Raw genomic sequence first — 18,196 nt, forward strand, 5'->3', positions numbered from 1 at the left:
CCATTACAGCATCCATAATTATGCAATCTACTTAAAGTTGTTAAAAATTGACGGTTTAGGTAATTTCAAAAACTAAGTTTTTGAAAACGTTTTCTTTTGAACTACAAACTAGTCAAAGTAATTGATTTAGTGTACAATTTCTATAGCACGTTTCTCTCATAGCCAGCCTGCAGAATATGACAGTTCCTGACAAGACCTTATGTGAGCAAGATCAATATTGTTTGGTACTGTGCAAACCATGCAAACCATGCAACTGGTGTACACAAGTCATACATTTCTAATCAGTGTTAAGAAATATAATATATATATAAATATATATTAATAATTTTGATATAGATATTAAATAAAGTGCAAGGGAATAATTTATGGCATGCATAATCGAAGCTTGTTCAGAAAGTCACATGTGACATTCACATGTCCTACTCTGCAGACTGTACTTTCAATATACAAAGTAGTATTTCAAAAACATATATATATATACAGTAATACTCCATTGTATATAGTTACATAAAGTCAGGTATAATTTAAATAATCATTGGGTCTTCTCTATCATATTCAAATAAATAAATATTTTTTACTATATTGATTGAAGAGCCCTTTTTGATATTATAAACCAACATTAGCTTTACCCAGAAGAAACATCTAAATTAACCAAAGAATGTTACAAATACAGATTTAAAGTCGGTGTTTGAATAATAAACGAATATACACGTTGTTTTATCTAAAATTGTATCTCAAAATAAGCATTTTATTTGTTTACTTAAAACTCTCACATGTTAGACTTACATTAAGAAAAAAACTTGTTAAAAATCGAACACATAACAATCCTGTCATTAGATAAGCAGTACTAACGATTACAACAAGTAAAAAGTCCGGTTTTAATTATAAACTGTACAATTTGACGAGTGACTGACGGTTTTCAACATACAAACAATAAGCTACGTCATGCTCCACTAAATACAATTTATAGATCTCACATCTCGGCGGTTTTGCGCATGCGCACTGAGGTAAATGTCCCGGATGAAGTAATAAATATGACGTAATGCTGTGAGAAAAGTTTCGCAAAGATATAAATACATCGCGTATAAACCTCGCGCACGCACGTCGCACAGTTGCGACACATTAGTGTAATATATAAACAAATTAAAGCGTCCCTCTATTGCTGAATCGGTTGAAATTTTTATGATCAGCCATTTCTTTTTCCAGTTGGACTTTACTGTGGGCATTGCTGTATTTGAGTACATATGAACGCCTACTGAGTAAACACTTTACTTCTGCCGTTAAGCTTGTGAAATCTATTCCCACAAGCGAAAGTTCTGTCCTGTTTTACGCTTTCCAGAGCATTACAAAGTGACGTAACCCTAAACATTTGACTGACAAGTAATTAGCCATTAATATCAACGGCCCGAGCTGACAAGACGATCGCTTTGGGAATTGCGGGTTAATTTGTCATAGCTCAATGTCCTATTTTTTCAGGGATTAATATTAAAATATTATACATACCATATTGAAAACCCCGAACTTTCTAGGCTTTGTTGTATTTACTAAAATACTGAATCAATCTATTTTAGTTCAATACTAAAGAAATCTTAGGTATACGGAGCAAAAATAGTTAACAGAAGACAGACACATTTGTAAAACTCCTATTTTTGTACTCTGTAACTTTTTATACTGCTTCCCAATCAGCTGATTTATTGATTTATGTATATATTACCAATAATATAGCATATGATACTTACATATCAGGAATCTGATTCAGTTGTTCTTTTTAAATTGTAAGCATAAACACTATATCTTCCGTTTTCGAAAAATGGCAGAACAAATTGCAGTAGAGATAGGTGTGTATGTGTTGATAATGTTATACAATGTATACACAATAAGTAATTGAAATTTACACAAAACAATTATGTTTATATCTTATAGCACACCCAGCAAAATAAAATTTTGAAAAAATTGTATTATTATTCTTGGCAATCATTATAAAACTGAACCAGTTTAAACAAGCAGCAAAAATTAAATAAATACAGCCATAAAACGTAAATTTAGCAATAGTACAATGGTCTTGTAATAGAGGTTCAAATCAAAAATGCACTGTAAGTTGTTTCGCATTCAATTAAAGCACCATAACAATTTTGCCACATATTAAACTGATTACATACAAAATCATACCACAATATTAAACATGTGAAAACTACAATGATAAGAGTATCGTATTAGTAGCAATAATAAACAACAAAGGGTATTTAAGAAGTTTCACAATGTCGAATATTAATTGCGAAATCTACCCAGTGCTGTTTTGATTTTGCCGCCGTGACAACCTCATTCGTTCAAATCTGTTTTCCATCTCTTCGAGCACACGTGGTGTGTATCGCACAACTAGTTTTACACTACCTTGTGCAGCTTTTAATAGATCAACTGCTTTTTCATGACATTCTCCTTCAACAGACTAAAAAAACAACAGTTATAACATAACTAAATTAACTATCACAGGCGCTGGTGTGGCAAATTGGTTAGCGCCTCTAGTTAAAAGTTTACAGGTTTTGATGCTGCTACCATGCTTGACATGTCGTGGCCCACACAAGTTAATGTTATTGACCCAGTGATTTCTATCCCTGCATTACCATAAAGAAAAAGGATACACCAGTAAGGTTACAAAATTAACTTGAAAGTAAGAACAAAGTGTATGAATCCATCAAACATGGTAAAAATATGACACCGATATTATAGATCACTATAGGCCAAGCCATGTGAGGATAAAGAGGTAACTAATAATTGATTTGACTATACATAATATAATTAGTAGGGTGGGAGAAGATGGGACACTTTTAGAATTTCCAAATATCCTGATCGTGTTTTAAACACGTAAGGATACGGTTTTATACTTCATTAAAATTTGGTAAACAAAGTTTAAATGTTTTTTTGTTTACTACCAAATGGGCTGAGAAAATAGAATGAAACGTTGTGTCATCTTCCCAAACCCTACTATATCAAACAAATTTAACTGAAGTTTAAAAACATAAAAAAAAACAACGAAATATTTATTACATACCACTCCATTAACGGACAACAACTGGTCACCACGTTTAAGAGCGCCATGTCGGTCGGCCACCCCACCAGGTATAATGCGTGAAATATAAATGGGGGAGCTTTGTTCTTTTCCGCCCATTACATTGAAACCAAGGCCTTCCTCGGTCTTTGGCATTTCTATCACACGAGGATGTGAATGGCCTTCACTGGCTGCAAAAGCAGCTACTGTTGCCTGGGAAACAAAATTAAAGGTGAGTCTGTTTATCTCCCATGTCCGGCACCATGGCATATTGGTTAGTGCGCTCCAACCCAGTTTTCACTAATGGGTTATTTAGATTATCAGCCATGGTGTGGCAGTGTTGGTTAAAATACCTGCATTAGACAAATGGACCGTGGGTTCAAAACTTACTGCTGCTACCATTGTGGAAATGTGTGTCCTGAGCAAGCAGCTTAAAAATGCTCCAACCAAGTGGTCACTGATAAGTTGACCAAATTGTCAGCCAGTTACATACAGAAAACAGTCACCCACAAAGTCACATACATGGTAACTTGAAAGTGGACATGAGGTGTATGAAATAGAACATCCAGGTTATACCAAATATCCATCTTGCCTAAGCACAGAACGATATAGGAGCATTAGGTTTATTGAGAAACTAGTTTTGTTTCCAAAAGTACATACAAGTAAACAGGTCTGCTTTAGCTGTACTACTAAAGCTACAACATGTGTCAGAATACTGGCTTCTAAATGTAACAACACTACTGAACAATTGCTAGGGTCAAGGATATATATCATAGTAATCACAGATGAATACATTTATGATGCACTGTATTTCTGCATGTGATAACAATAAAAAGGTCATAAAACTGAACAACCATAACTATAAATAATTTTTTCCCCTCTGCATAGGTGTTTCATAAGCCTGACAAATATTATTATTATCCAAGAGTAAAGACGATTTCTGTTTGTTTACAGATCTAATGAAGCTGCTGAATTACTATTTACTGACATGATAAGACACAGGGACGCCAGGTTTTATTTGTTACTGGGATGCAGAATTTAGTGTTCAAATTCCCTAACATATACATACCAACTTACATATGGGGTGTTTTTCAAAATTGCGTTTGGTATTTTTTTCTCATTGCAATAAAACTTAGCAGTGGTTCATATTATCTGTTTATGTTTTGTCTTTGCGTAAATTAAGAAAAAATAACTGCAAAAAAGTATTTTTTAAACAAAAACAGCAATTTAAATTTGCTGAAGAATTTCTACAATTTGCTATTAAAATTAGGATGGTCCATAAAATTGCCTGGGAATCTGGAATACATTATGATAATATTTACAAAAATATCCAACCTTGGCTGTGGCGTTTGCTGCGATCTCTGGGCTGCCTGAAATGTCCACAGTTTCGTAAACATGTTCGTACACCTCACGAACAGCTTGTAGAAAGTCACTTCGTAACACAGCTTGCAACTGCTCCAACTTCTGGGTGGGAACTTGGCCACTTGACTGGAATACAATATTTTAACAGATTTTTACAGTACGAAAACCGAAAATTTAGAACAAAATATTGAAAGCTTAATTCTAATTCAGTTTTAAACTTAGGTTTTAGTTTAAAACCAAAACACTTCAAAATGAGGACAAATTTGTTATATTATATATATATTTATATAATATCATGGTCTGTTATGTTATATTGAAACTGCCTAGATAACTAGTGCTTTATGCACTTGTATCTCATATTTGTACTGTTTTTTGGAGTTTAATATTGTTTTTTAAACTATCATGTTCTAAAAAAAACTGGATGAGCAAAAAATGACCAAAAACTTTTGATACATACCTTTAATATGTCAATCAATTCACAAGCTCTGTTTATATCTCTTTCAAGTGTGAGGGGCTCTGCAGTTAATGCCATGATTATAAAGTATAGAAAGTCTTGCAATTTTACCAATAACCTTAAACGTACAAATACTTTATGCCTGGAATTCAAGAACAAAACTGAAGTGAATGATATCAAAACGAACTTGGCAGAAAACATAATCTTTCTATGAACAAAATTGTAACATTGTAGGAGTTAAAATACACTCACATGTACATAAGGCACCTTTTATGATAAATTGTAGAATGAATAGAAAGTGAAAAATGAATAAAAACACTGTACAGCAGCAGCAATAGGCAAGTGTTATAGTACAAAAGTGAAGAAAATATAGTAGTACAACAAGTTCAATTTTCAAGCAGCCTTGAACTATTGTAGGTTTTTTTTTAAAACAGAGACTTAGTCTTAAACAGTTTACTAAGATAGAAAAAAATCTTTAAGGGCAAAGTATTTAAATGTAAAAAGTGAAATTCTTTATTCTTCATCTTCATATTTTAACTGCTTACGACGGCGAATAAAGCGCGAGATTTTCCAATAGTTATGAGGCAACATTTCAGCACCATTGTAAACACAGTGCACGCTCATATGGTTGTTGTACGTAAGGTTGGGAAGCAACTTTGGCGTGATGAGGAAGTATTGAGACGTGGATGCTTCTGAAGATGAACTAACAATGACTTCAAACACTCTGCGTTCGTTGTAAGGGTCCATGCCTTGGTTTATTTCATCCACAAGCCGAAATGGGCAGTTGTATATGCTTTGTAGAGCTACTAAATACAGCATCGTCGAGACACTGCGTTCTCCCCCACTCTGGCGAAAAGGATTGAGCTCTTGAAGTGAGGAAGATGCTCTAAATTTTACTCGGATGCGAATCCCGTATTTATCGAAATCATCGGGGAAATCGGTATGAAGATCTACTTCTCCTGAACAACCCATGGAGGCAAAATATTTGGAAAAACTGGAATTAACTTTTGAGATAATTTTTTGAAGAGCTGACATCCATCTATCACGCACAACATCGCGGTCAGCTCTGTGCGCCAGAAGCTCCTTCTCCAATTTCGAAACCTTCACACACAACTTCTCAATTTCCGCTTTTCTCGAGTTAAATTCTTCAAAAGCTTTCGGGTCTGTATCGCCGCAGCATTCAAGACGCGATCTGTAATCGTGCATCATATTCTCAATATCAGTGAGGGAGTTCGGCAAAGATGAAAACACAATCGACAAATGGTCTGGGTTGCCTCCAGTTTTCGTTTTCGCTTCAGCCAGCAATTGTTTAGCTTGTTTCTGCAACTCCTTTTTATCTTCCTCAGCGCTCTCAACTTTCCGCTTCAACTCCACGTTTTTCCGTTCCACTTCGTATATCTTTTCTTCCACCTTTGTCTTCTGCCTTATATGCGCTGCATATTTCGCTTGCAGCCAGCCCTTTTTTACTGACTTGTCAACACATTCTGTTATGGTTTTAACAAACTTAATCACAAGATCTCTTCGTTCCAGTATAATCTCATTAACTTCTTGTTGAACTTGTTCTCTCAGGTCTTCTAGGTTGACAAAAGACGTCTCTAACTCAGCAACATTGGCTTCTTTCAATTTTATCTTATTTTGCAATGTTTTCCGTTGGTTCATTTGTTGCTGCAGCGATTTCTTCTTTTTTCTCAACTCATTGTCCTGAATTTCCATCGTTTTGGTTTTCTTTTTTAACTCCTGAAGTCTCACAGTTTCTTGGTTTGATTCTTGCTTCAGCGAATGCATTTCGTTCTGTACGGTTTCTATTTCAACTGGGTCAATGTTTATATTAAGACACTGTGGTTTTCGTAAACATGTATTTCCAACAACACAGTTTGAACTGTACTTGGACCTTTTAACAGAATACCTACACCCAGGTGTATCTCCAATACTTGGTATGAAGAACAAACCAATCCCACTGGTCTGGGTGACTTGTTCCACATGGGACCGCGTCAAATCGGAGCCAATTGGCACATCATGCACACGATACTGCTTACAAAGAAATGCCATCACAGAGTCTGGTGCGTCAAACAAGTCCCTTAGGTAAGATGTAAACCCCCACTTTTTCAAGTCCTTAATTTGTCGTTTTGGTTGAAAACCTTTGCTGCTTATAAGCACACCATTGGACCTTGGCGCTTTCACAACATTAATTTTAATGTTCTGTTTTTCTCTCAGTTCTCTTATAAACAAGTCATTATCTTCTGACTCTTCACAGACAAATGCCTGCAAATCCCTCATAGCGATATGGTTCTCCACCAGTTCTGCATGTTTTGGATCTTTCATGTTTATAAGAAGAATAATAGGCTCATGTATGACACCTTTGAACATGCCTTTATTTTCTCTCAGCCAAATTATTGCATTATAACAATGCTTATTCAGTCTATGCAGCATCTCAAGCCTCATACTGCTCATATTGTTAAGTTTGGCCAACCGTTTTTCGCAATTTTGAATTTCCCAATGCCTTGACTTTCCACGCTCAATAATGGAATTTGATTCATGCTCGAAATTAGCAATTGCAGTAACTGTAGCGTGAATTTTGTGATTCAAATCATTAATATCAGAATCCACATCAGTGTCCTCCAATTGATCCAGCTCATCTGTCCATCCATTAATCTGTAGTTTGTAATGATCAATTTTTTTCATTCTTCCATTTTCGTCTTTTTCTAATTCTTTAAATTGGGACCATTTCTCGGCCACGCTTTCATCCTTATCATTAATTTCGTTGTGAATAGTTTTCGTTTTATTTGCAGTGGCTTTTAGCTCTTCACTTGTCTTAGACATTGACTTATTTATTTCCACCATTTTTTCCACGAGCTTTTCACAAGATTTAACATAAGGTAGAGTTTCTTTTTTTGCTTCTTCGTTTTTGGCGTGTAAATCAGAACAAATTCTTTTTTTCTCAACGAATTTGTTTCGTGTAGCTTCATACACTGTCCAAGCATGCTTCTTGTCCAAAGTGTCAAGCTGATCAATTAATTTTTTCCGTTCTTTATACCGAACTACATCTTGCTCAACTCTCTCGTTTTTCTGTTTCAGTTTATCCAGATAAGCTTGATCATTCTCTCTTCGTAAATCCATCTCTTTTTCCATCAGGCGAAAATCCTTCAGCCATTTATGGTCTTCAAGCATTTGAGTCGAACAGACAGCTTGCTGCGTATTTTCAAGCAATTCAATTTTATTCATCTTTGAAAAATCCGAAACCCGCTCTTGAGGTAGGAACTGGCACAGATTCGAAAGCTGAATATTCAGTTTTCCTACTGTTTCTTCTATTTGCTTTACATTGACCTGGTTCCCATTCAAATGCCATGTTGATGCAGTTTTACCATTCTGCCCGTGGCTTAAAGTTCTACGAATTATTGCACAGTGTGGAACGTTATAAAGTTCCACTTCAATTGTAGCTTGCTGTTTCCCATGTTGAATGTAATCGCCGATTTCCTTTGCACGAGCAAGCAGACTTGTTCGTCCTGCAAGTCCAATGCATATTGCACAAACTATACTAGACTTGCCAGTTCCATTTGGTCCAATAATAACGTTCAGTTTGGGATTAAAACGGAACGTACACTGGTCGTAAGTGAGAAAATTTTGCACATTAATTCGAATTATAGAACCGACAACGAACTGCGAATTTCTTTCAGTCCTACCACGCCGTGATGCTTGAGTAACTGCACTTGACACTGTAGAACCATCCATTTATTTTTAAAACGATATACAAGATCTATAAAACACCAAAATACTGTTCAAAGTTGGCAGTATAGAAATATAGCAACACTGTGGAAATCTTAAGTAAAATGAAGCAGCGCCAACTAACGGTTACTAAAGAATGGAGCTCATGTGAATTTATCGGCGGGTTACGTTATTTACCTTCTGTAAAAATGTTGCTGTATTAAGAGCTTACATACATATGTGTAGTGATCGACGTGTGAAAGCGGGCGATAATAATGTTATCGTTGTAATTCCATGCTTACCGATGTTGTATGTTTACTGGTTTAATGATATTGTGTGAGTCCACGTACCGATGCCTGACAACGGAAACTGTCACAATTTCCTAGCCGTTTCCTAATTAAGATGCGTGGCTGCTGGCAGGATTTATCGTTGTAAATTGTGTGTGAACTATGCTCAATACCCAGACATTGTATCTGTAGTTGCGTTATGTGTGACTGGCGGTAAGCCTGGAGGCTGACGTGTTCCCTTCTTCTCACAACTCTCGTCTGTATAAAAGATGGATGCGCCATGTTTCGGCACGCATTGAGCCGTAAATTCTGCTATCGTTATCGTATCGTTACGTCACTGTCAAGTTACTAATAAAGGAGTTATTAAGTGTTGATCTGGTTCCAATTGATCGGATTAAACGAGGTACAGCATCTAGTACGCGCGAAGAGGAGTACGATAGGACCAGACCCAACAAAGTGGTCTGAACGTGATCAGCTCCATCACCTCCCCAGCTTGGACCTGTGTGATCATGGCTGCCTTGACCCTCGCGTGTTTTTGGGGGGTTTTCCTGACTATGTGGGTTGTTAAAGTTTACGATGCGGCCATATTTTTCGCCGTCCGGGGAAGAGTCCAAGGCGTTCCCCCCCCTAGCCCCAACGCCCCTGCTAACGATTAAAATTAAAACGCGCTTTAATGTACGACAGGGGGACGCCACCCAGAACACCGAGCACATGTTACAGTTGCGTGTCGTCGTGTACCAGATTTTTGTGTTCCTGCTTATACGTTCGTAATGCTTTTCACCCGTACAACTTTTGTATAGCGTCCGTGTGATGTAGAGGCTGTGTGTCATGATTGTGTGTAATAGGCCTTGCTATGGTTATGCAACGTATTCCAATTCGGTAGGCTCTCACCGATGTGACATATTTTTCAGACGTCGACAGCAAGTAACACGGAGACACTACACGGCCCCACCCCCAGATCAGCAACTGCGCGACAAAAACAAGTCAATCCTCATGACCTATGACAACGGGCGTCAGTTCAACGATCATGAACGACAAGAACCCAACGTCTCAACAGCGACCTTGGCAATCGTAAAGCAACATAAAACAAGAGAATCCGAGATCACAACGATCACCACGACGCCAGCGGTTCGAAAATCCGGAGGAACGATCGCGCAGATTGCAAGTACTGTATATGAAAACATTTTTGTGCGGGGGATGCCTATGTAGTGATCGACGTGTGAAAGCGGGCGATAATAATGTTATCGTTGTAATTCCATGCTTACCGATGTTGTATGTTTACTGGTTTAATGATATTGTGTGAGTCCACGTACCGATGCCTGACAACGGAAACTGTCACAATTTCCTAGCCGTTTCCTAATTAAGATGCGTGGCTGCTGGCAGGATTTATCGTTGTAAATTGTGTGTGAACTATGCTCAATACCCAGACATTGTATCTGTAGTTGCGTTATGTGTGACTGGCGGTAAGCCTGGAGGCTGACGTGTTCCCTTCTTCTCACAACTCTCGTCTGTATAAAAGATGGATGCGCCATGTTTCGGCACGCATTGAGCCGTAAATTCTGCTATCGTTATCGTATCGTTACGTCACTGTCAAGTTACTAATAAAGGAGTTATTAAGTGTTGATCTGGTTCCAATTGATCGGATTAAACGAGGTACAGCATCTAGTACGCGCGAAGAGGAGTACGATAGGACCAGACCCAACATATGCATGTCTAGTTTTAAAATTGAGTACAACTAACTTTGTTCAACACCCGATTTAGACAAAATAGTTATCTTTTGATCACAGAGGTTATTGAATGGCAAATAAGTACATATAATCTTGCCTGCAAATTCTGTTTGGGCACTATTGCTTTTATAATAATAACGATGTTAAAACAAAATACGCTACGACGGCAACGCATAAATTGTACTTTCTTTATTGCTGCAGTAGAGGTACGATCAATAGAGGTAATTGCAAAAGTTTTACACGATTTAGTTTGAAGAGAAATCTGCCAATCTTACCTTTGCTTCAGGTTCAAATTCGTATTGCGTAGAAGTCTTTCTTTTTTGAACATCTGCACGATTTAAAGTACATGCATTATCTGTTCCGTTTTGTAAGCGATACAAAATAATTTCTAAATCAGTTTTTGTAGTCGCTAGCTCTTCGTTTGGTGCGGATTCACAAACAGCTTGGATTTGGTCCAAAAGGCGTCGTATATCGGTGTTTAAGTCAGTAGTTGGGCTGGAAGGTGAAACCGTTACCGAAGACAGTTCGAGTACGTGTTCGACTGTTTCGTTTTCGAGTTCTGACGGCTGTTCTATCATTACTTGGACGGTAGCAGGCAAATTACACACGTGCGGGTCTAAAGAAAGAAACACAGAGTCCCTAAACCAACACGGAAGAGACGCCCAAGAAAAATTCTCGCAAATCGGAAACAGTGTGAAAATGTGAAAGCATGGTAAAAAAGATGCGCGGTAGACGGCGCAAGAGCACCGTGGGAAGTTCGACGGTGGAATAATAACTTTTGTAGCAGTTCCATCTTCGTATTTTAACGTAAACTCATCGCAATCACATTCAATGCAATCTGGTTGCCTTGAATTTGCTTCAGAAAGTTGTCTTATGCAGTGTTCCTTTATACAAAGGTGTTGTGCTATGTCTGCAGGCATGAAGTCTGAAGTTTCAAGTTTAAAAGATGAGCTGTTGTCCATTCGGTATCTGTTCAGTGTTTCAAAATTTTGGATCAGTTACTAAAGATAATGTTAACAAGATATGCCTTCATGATAATGTGGTGGAAAGACACAAGGTTCAAAGCTCAAAGCTGCCACCAATGCGGTTTGTGTCTTAAGAAAAGACATATCCCCCAACCCCTTAGTTTTCGCGCTAAATGCTCTAACCCAGTGGCCACTAACAAGTCGTCCAAATTGGCGGGCAAAAATAAACCACAATACCACATAAAGTTACGTATACACAACTAGGCATAAGCTACCACCTATTAATGAATGAATGTAACTTACTTTATTTTCGCGTGGCGGGAAAACGACAGTTGTTATCACACGGGCCAGCTTAGGAGTTATGTTACTTTGTGGTTGATCATTTTTAGAGATTTTTTTATTTTTTATGTATGGCTGATAATTTGGACAACCTATAAGTGACCACTGGATTGGAGCAATTGCCGTTAAGTGTCTTGCCCAAGGACACATATGCCCACAATGGTAGCAGCGTCGAGCCTTGAACCCATTATCTCTGGGTTACAGGCAGGCGCACTAACCACTATGCCACAGCGCCAGACAAAGTAGTGGACAGTTGGACACCTGTCTTATAACTCCGTATACTTTTGCACTGCTTGTTTCTACAGACACTTAACAGCAGGGTGATATTTAGGCCTAAAATTAGGATTCAAAATTTGGGTCCTCTAACGTTACGGCTATGTTGCTATTATAAATATAGTTATCTTTAACTATTACAGATAAAATAATCTTCATATTAAAACAACTTACTGCTTATAATGTTCTGGGAGAAAATGTTTGTGTAGAAATGAAATCGAAAACGGTAGAACTTTTCTTGGTCTGAATTTAGTTTGAATATCTTCAAACAAATTATGATGGCGTTCCAATCCATAGTTGGTAAGCATCAGAATACGAATATCTTCGGGCCAATACAGCCAACACCATCTCTGTTATGCAATAAAAATGGTTGAAATTGGTAATATACCAATGATTGCAATAACATCGGCGCTGTGGCAGAGTGGTTGACGCGCCTGCCTCTAACCCAGAGGTAATGGGTTCAAAGCTCGTTGCTGCTACCATTGTGGCTCTTGTGGGTGTATGTGTCTTTAGGCAAGACACTAAGTGGCAATTGCTTAAAACCACAAATGGTCACTAATGGGTTGTCCAAATTATTAGCCATATATAAAACAAAATTTCCCCCCAAAAACCACCCACATGGTAACTTGTAAGCTGGCACTAGGTGTATGATTGAACACGGTAGAACACCCCCGTTGGCCTGGTATATTAAACCAAGTAAATAAGTCACTTGCAATGCCATGCTTACCTCTTTTATGGAGAACCAGGAATTTAAATAACTTTGAAGTTTGCTGTTCATTTTTGAATCTTCTCTGTTCATTAGTTCATCATGTGATTTTTGAAATGAAGCCTCGTCCTCAGAATGAGCAATTTCTTTTAACAAAGCTACAATTTGTTCTTGTGCTTCTGGAGTAACTTTAGCATCAGATAAATAGCCTCGTTTTAACCAAGCTCTCTCTTTGTGTAATTCACTTATTAAGACTTTGCAACCTGTAAATAAATGTTATGCTAAAAATTTAAACAAGTCAAAAATTCAAGGTAACACTCCTAAATTTTGGGTCCTATGGTGCACCACATTGTAGGACCTTACTTACATAAAATAGGAAAGCTACATTGCAAAGTAACATTACATTGGTTTTCTATAGAAGGCCAGTAAATTACAAGCACTGCTTGATGTGTTTTTATGGTAACAATTTAAAGCAGGGCTAAAACAACATAAAACACATAATACAGAATGAAGAAATAGCTTACCAGAAAAAACTTGTTCAATTGCTTCAGTCCTTGCTTCGTTATTATCTGTAAAAATAAATTTCGGTTCCCAGTTTTCGCACCAGTGTTTTAAAATATCCAAAGCTTCAGCGATATGCCTCACTGAGTTTTCTTGCGTTACAAACGTCGCTACCACTTGATGGGAGTAGTTAGTTTTCACACAAAGAAAGTGCAGGGGTAGCGCGAATCGTGTCTGTTTCACTGTGAAGTCCAGGAAACAAAAATCGTTCCCGTAACGGTGCAAAAGCTCCCTTTGCCAGCCTAGTTGATGAACGAAGAGGAATTGATGATCAAGAGAGGACGTAGTGTCATCTTTATCAATAGGAGGGGTAGGAATAAACGGCCGGAACAAAATATTATCTTCAGGAGATATTTCTTGCTTCCAATGATCGATGTCGCGCATGAGAGTGTCTTGGTCATATTCACATAACTGTTTTTGGAGGAAGGATCTGAAAAGAGGAGACAATTTTTATCACTTAGTTTCTGTTAACAAAAATACAAATATCTTAATATTCACAAAAAAATACCAGAAGATCCCTTTCAGGTACATACTATTATTGTCAGCAACACTCAACAACATATTCCAAACTTTTAATTTCAAATATAGTACTGTGGGGAAATATGGGACACCTTTAGCTCATTATGTTCAAATACCCTGACAGTGTTTTTAACAATTAACAACGCTCTATGAGAGTCACAAGGATACAGTTTTATAATTTTTTTAATGTTCTTCATTTACTACCAAATGGAATAAGGAAATAGAATAAAAAGGTGTCCCATGTTTAGATGTACCCCCACCCTATTATATATTTACTTGTGATATTGTCTCTTAATAGCTTTAGCTGTTGGGAAATATCGTTTATTTGAAAGCAGTGGTAGACTTCCATCTTTGAACAAATCCTCTGTGACAAACTTCTCCAGATTGTTCATAATATGTTTCACATTTGAAACCCCATTACTAACGTATTCATCGATTTTTAACACCAAGCGTTCGTCCATTTCACCTTTGATATCCTGCTGTGTAGAACAAGTGACGGATAAAGTGAATGACCTAATGTAAATTACTTTATCCTCGCTTGACCGGAAATGACAGTCGTTAAACACGGGTGTTCTGTTTCATACACCTCATATCAGATTACGAGTTATCATTTATGTTACTTTGTGGGTGATTATTTTTTTAGGAAAGAGATTTTTTCTTTTTTTAGTGTGTGGTAGATAATTTGGACAACTTTTTCACAAACAGTGACCACTGGATTGGAGCAATGGCTCTGCTTGTTTCATGTATAGACACCTAACAGCAGGTTAAAGCTGGGGTGACATTGTTAAAATACAGTCAAGCTCATAGTTGTCAGACATAGGGAACCTCGATTAATGTGGTGAATGCAATATACTTTGGCTCTGTTTGTTTGTATAGACACCTAACAGCAGGTTAAAACCTGGGGTGACATTGTTAAAAAACAATTACACTTATAAGTTGCCAAATACAAGGAATCTCAATGATTGATGCCGCAAATGCAATATACTTTGGCTCTTTTTGTTTATTTAGACATCTTAGAGCAGATTAAAACTGTTTTTATAATTTAAGAGTGCTACTGCTAAACCATTTTTTAAGATTTCTCTTAAAAAGCTAACCAAACAAGATTGGAAAATGACAGTTTATCATGTGATAACTTGTAAGCAGGCACAAAGTGTAACCAGTGATGCTCCTCCATGTGTCTGTGGGCAAGACACTTAACGACAATTGCTCCAACCCAGTTGTCACTAATGTGTTGTTCAAATTATTAGCCGCGCATAAAAAAATTAAAAAATCCCCCAAAAAATCACCCACGAAGTAACATACATGGTAACTCGTAAGCTGGCACGAGGTGTATAAACACAATTATTATATCAATTGTTTAGTAACGCGAGTATAAAGTAAAGTAGATTCATTCATTCAATATAAAAATCACTTAACTTACCCCTCCTATTACATGGCCAGAGTGGTCGGTGTTTTGTGGAAAAACAATTCGAAAGGTTGGTTCTTGTTTAATATTATTATCCGTGGTTAATCTATATTTAATGAACCTGGTGGCCAAAGTTTTCTGATAAATCGCAACATTGGTTGGCTTCTGTAAAAATGCACAAAATTATATTTTATTTACAAAAAAAGGTCCCCAAAAAATATTATATAATATATATATATACATATATATATATATGTACATATATATATAATATTATATTGTTTTATTAATACAGCCCCATAGAAAACACAAATATATATTGTTGTTTTTTTTAAAAAGGATTCTTTAATTAGTATGTATTATGTAATAATAACTATTAAACCAAGGAAATAATTTATACAACCCAATATATGTATTTTGAAGGTAGGCTAATAAAAATGAATTTTCTATAGGCATATAGAATAGAGATTTCATATTAATTATTATATTTTAAGTCACAACTCACATATATATATATAATAAATGTTTAATAAACCAACCTTTAGCTCTGGGAATTGCACCATATGCGATACACTAATAGTAGCTCCACAATCTCTCTTTTTACTCTTTTGCATTCGCAACAATTTATCTTTTTCTGAAGTGCACTTCTTGCTAAGATACTGTCAAAAAATAAAATACAGAAGTTATGTAAACAAACTTAAATTTGAATTAATACACCTGGATCCAGACATAATATTAGAGAAAAAGTGTCACCATATGTTTTTGCGATCCAGTTTTACACACAACATGACCCTTTCCCTGTGGTTACGAGTCTATACAATTAAACAGAACCAAAGTATATTATATTGCATTCACTGCATCCATGAGGTTCCCTATGTTTGACAAATATGAGTGTTACTGTATTTTAGCAATGACACCCCAAATTTTACCCTGCTGTTAGGTGTCTATACACAAACAACCAAAGTATATTGCATTCATCACATTAACCAATGAGGTTTCCTATGTTTGACAAATACGAGTCGAAGTGTAACTGTATTTTAACAAAGTCGCCTAATATTTTAGTTAAAACTAAAAAACGGTAAAAAAACATTAAAAAATGGTTATGGACTTTTGGTTTAAAGATTTGACATTAAATTTTAACTTAAAATTAGTAGCCTTAAATTTTCTTTAAATTGGCCAAATAAAGAATGAAACATACATAGGTTTAAATTACCGAATGTCTATCTCTACTATGAATACAAATGTACTTTGTAAACCCAGTTGTAAAGTAAGGCACCATATCACCAGTATCGTCCACTCTCCAGAAAACTTTGCTTTTCTGTGGCGTATTATCTAAATTAATATAAAATGTTTCGTTGGGTAGGCCTATTGAATAGTACGGATTTTATTCTAAATTACTTAATGCAAGTATAGCTTTCCAACATATTCACAATCAAAATACTAATTAAACTTGGCAACCAAATTTTTAAAACTACAGTTCACACAATTTTAGTAAGCAATGCTAAGAGCAGTAAAAAGGCTTTGTGTATAGTAGTCGACTCAACCAAAAAATAAGCTTTATCTTTGGTTGATGCCTAATCATTCAGTGCAGCACCAGTTACATACACCGCAGGGATTACTGTAAGAAACTTCATTTTCATAGAAAACCATATAACCGTTAAAACTTTAAACTGACCATAAATTTTGCCAGAATGTTTTAGGAATTTGGTTTGTGAAGAAGTTTCAAAATCCTTGATTGTTTGATTTACTTCATCCATAGAATGTACGATCTAAAAAGATTGAATAAAACAATGGAAATTATTTGTAGTCACATCACGAATGGGGCCGTGGGGGTAACAAAATTTCACACACCTTGTGCCATCGTTTACCACACCTATAACTTGGATTGTATGGGGTTGACACGTAATCATTAGGCACGTAGAAGGTTTAAAACAGGCTTGGATGTTAAACAGACGTTGTATTTCAGCTTTTACGTGCATCGTATATTAGCCTTTTTATCAAGACAAAATTGAAAGAATTTTTTCAATGTTTGAGGCTGGGGTACATGGGTCGTGAGATGTTTATAGAACTCTGATTTGGGTCGCGCTAAAAAAAGTTTGGGAACCACTGCCTTACAGTGATGCCAGCATGAAGCCTTAAACACATATCTCCTGGTGTACAGCAGTCATACATTTTAACCACTTAGCCATGGCACTTATTAAAACACAAAGTGGTAAAAAAGTTAAGCTTTCGCATTTTTAAATTAACATTAGTTTTTGTTATGTTTATTGGATTGCACATAAAATTAACATAGCAAAAATATGGCACCTTTTCCTTGTGTGTGGTATCAGCCGCTGTTGTACCGCCATTTTCTGTTTCCATTTCCTCTGTATTTCAAATATTCCACAATTAAACAATATAACAACAAAATACGTAAACTCTTTCTTTAGTTGCAACTTTCACAACACAAATGAATTTCGTTCAATTTTTGCGCTGCGTAATAATAATGCACCTATACATACTTTTGGGCACGCAGTATAGTTTTATCTTTTCCAGATTACACTTTTCCACTTCATATTTATTGTTGTTGTTAACTAAGCTAACTATTAACCTGATCGTTTACAATTTATTTTTAAAGGCTAGTAAGCCAATGTCGCCGCTAACCGCAAAATGTGCGAAACCGGTTAAATGTGACGTTGGTAAAAGGCAAAGTTATTCGAGACGCCAGACGTTGGTATAAAAAAGGTAATGTCTGCACGTGCTGTGGCCGTGCGGTGTCCATCTAGTACTCTAATTCATTTCTTGCAGACTGGAGAGGCTAGCCAGTAGGTATAAGCAATGAAGCAGTTAAGAAGTATATATACCAGTTAT

The 18,196-nt window shown here is 36.4% G+C and overlaps 3 protein-coding genes across 4 annotated transcripts; all 3 read right to left on the reverse strand.

The window, feature by feature from the left end:
• Positions 1 to 1,823: 1,823 nt before the first annotated feature.
• LOC149726349 (protein lin-7 homolog C-like) lies at positions 1,824 to 5,026 on the reverse strand. The gene is made up of 4 exons (XM_089889846.1): positions 4,866 to 5,026; positions 4,382 to 4,534; positions 3,050 to 3,259; positions 1,824 to 2,446 (listed from the first exon to the last, which is right to left on the reverse strand). Exons 1-4 carry the CDS (start codon positions 4,938 to 4,940, stop codon positions 2,282 to 2,284), a joined length of 603 nt encoding a protein of 200 aa, XP_089745972.1. The 5' UTR covers positions 4,941 to 5,026; the 3' UTR covers positions 1,824 to 2,281.
• LOC149726350 (structural maintenance of chromosomes protein 5-like) lies at positions 5,005 to 8,803 on the reverse strand. Its single transcript, XM_089889820.1, has one exon. It carries the CDS (start codon positions 8,589 to 8,591, stop codon positions 5,376 to 5,378), a length of 3,216 nt encoding a protein of 1,071 aa, XP_089745946.1. The 5' UTR covers positions 8,592 to 8,803; the 3' UTR covers positions 5,005 to 5,375.
• Positions 8,804 to 10,752: 1,949 nt separating this feature from the next.
• Positions 10,753 to 18,029, reverse strand: LOC149726351 (uncharacterized). 2 transcript variants are annotated; one of them, XM_089889825.1, is made up of 11 exons: positions 17,848 to 18,029; positions 17,654 to 17,712; positions 17,022 to 17,115; positions 16,560 to 16,678; positions 15,886 to 16,005; positions 15,362 to 15,511; positions 14,218 to 14,420; positions 13,386 to 13,852; positions 12,883 to 13,124; positions 12,330 to 12,505; positions 10,753 to 11,547 (listed from the first exon to the last, which is right to left on the reverse strand). In XM_089889825.1, exons 2-11 carry the CDS (start codon positions 17,705 to 17,707, stop codon positions 10,824 to 10,826), a joined length of 2,349 nt encoding a protein of 782 aa, XP_089745951.1. In that variant the 5' UTR covers positions 17,708 to 17,712; positions 17,848 to 18,029; the 3' UTR covers positions 10,753 to 10,823. The 2 variants fall into 2 exon arrangements, with proteins under 2 accessions (XP_089745951.1, XP_089745952.1); XM_089889826.1 differs by lacking the exon at positions 17,848 to 18,029 and having other exon boundaries at positions 14,218 to 14,417; positions 17,654 to 17,841.
• Between the last annotated feature and the right edge of the window lie 167 nt (positions 18,030 to 18,196).

This window comes from Ciona robusta, chromosome 12, assembly GCF_009617815.1.
Source record: "Ciona robusta chromosome 12, ASM961781v2".
Lineage (NCBI taxonomy): Eukaryota > Metazoa > Chordata > Ascidiacea > Phlebobranchia > Cionidae > Ciona > Ciona robusta.

Bases quoted from the DNA above. Each gene is read 5' to 3' on its own strand.
- LOC149726349 (XM_089889846.1), bottom strand. From the start codon at position 4,940: ATGGCATTAACTGCAGAGCCCCTCACACTTGAAAGAGATATAAACAGA. The intron at 4,535-4,865 runs GTATGTATCAAA...ATTGTATTCCAG, and splicing joins AATTGATTGACATATTAAAG to TCAAGTGGCCAAGTTCCCAC. The intron at 3,260-4,381 runs GTTGGATATTTT...TTTGTTTCCCAG, and splicing joins CAGCAAACGCCACAGCCAAG to GCAACAGTAGCTGCTTTTGC.
- LOC149726350 (XM_089889820.1), bottom strand. From the start codon at position 8,591: ATGGATGGTTCTACAGTGTCAAGTGCAGTTACTCAAGCATCACGGCGT.
- LOC149726351 (XM_089889825.1), bottom strand. From the start codon at position 17,707: ATGGAAACAGAAAATGGCGGTACAACAGCGGCTGATACCACACACAAG. The intron at 17,116-17,653 runs GTGCCATATTTT...CAATCTTTTTAG, and splicing joins ATACCACACACAAGGAAAAG to ATCGTACATTCTATGGATGA. The intron at 14,421-15,361 runs GTAAGTTAAGTG...TGTTCTACACAG, and splicing joins CTGGCCATGTAATAGGAGGG to CAGGATATCAAAGGTGAAAT.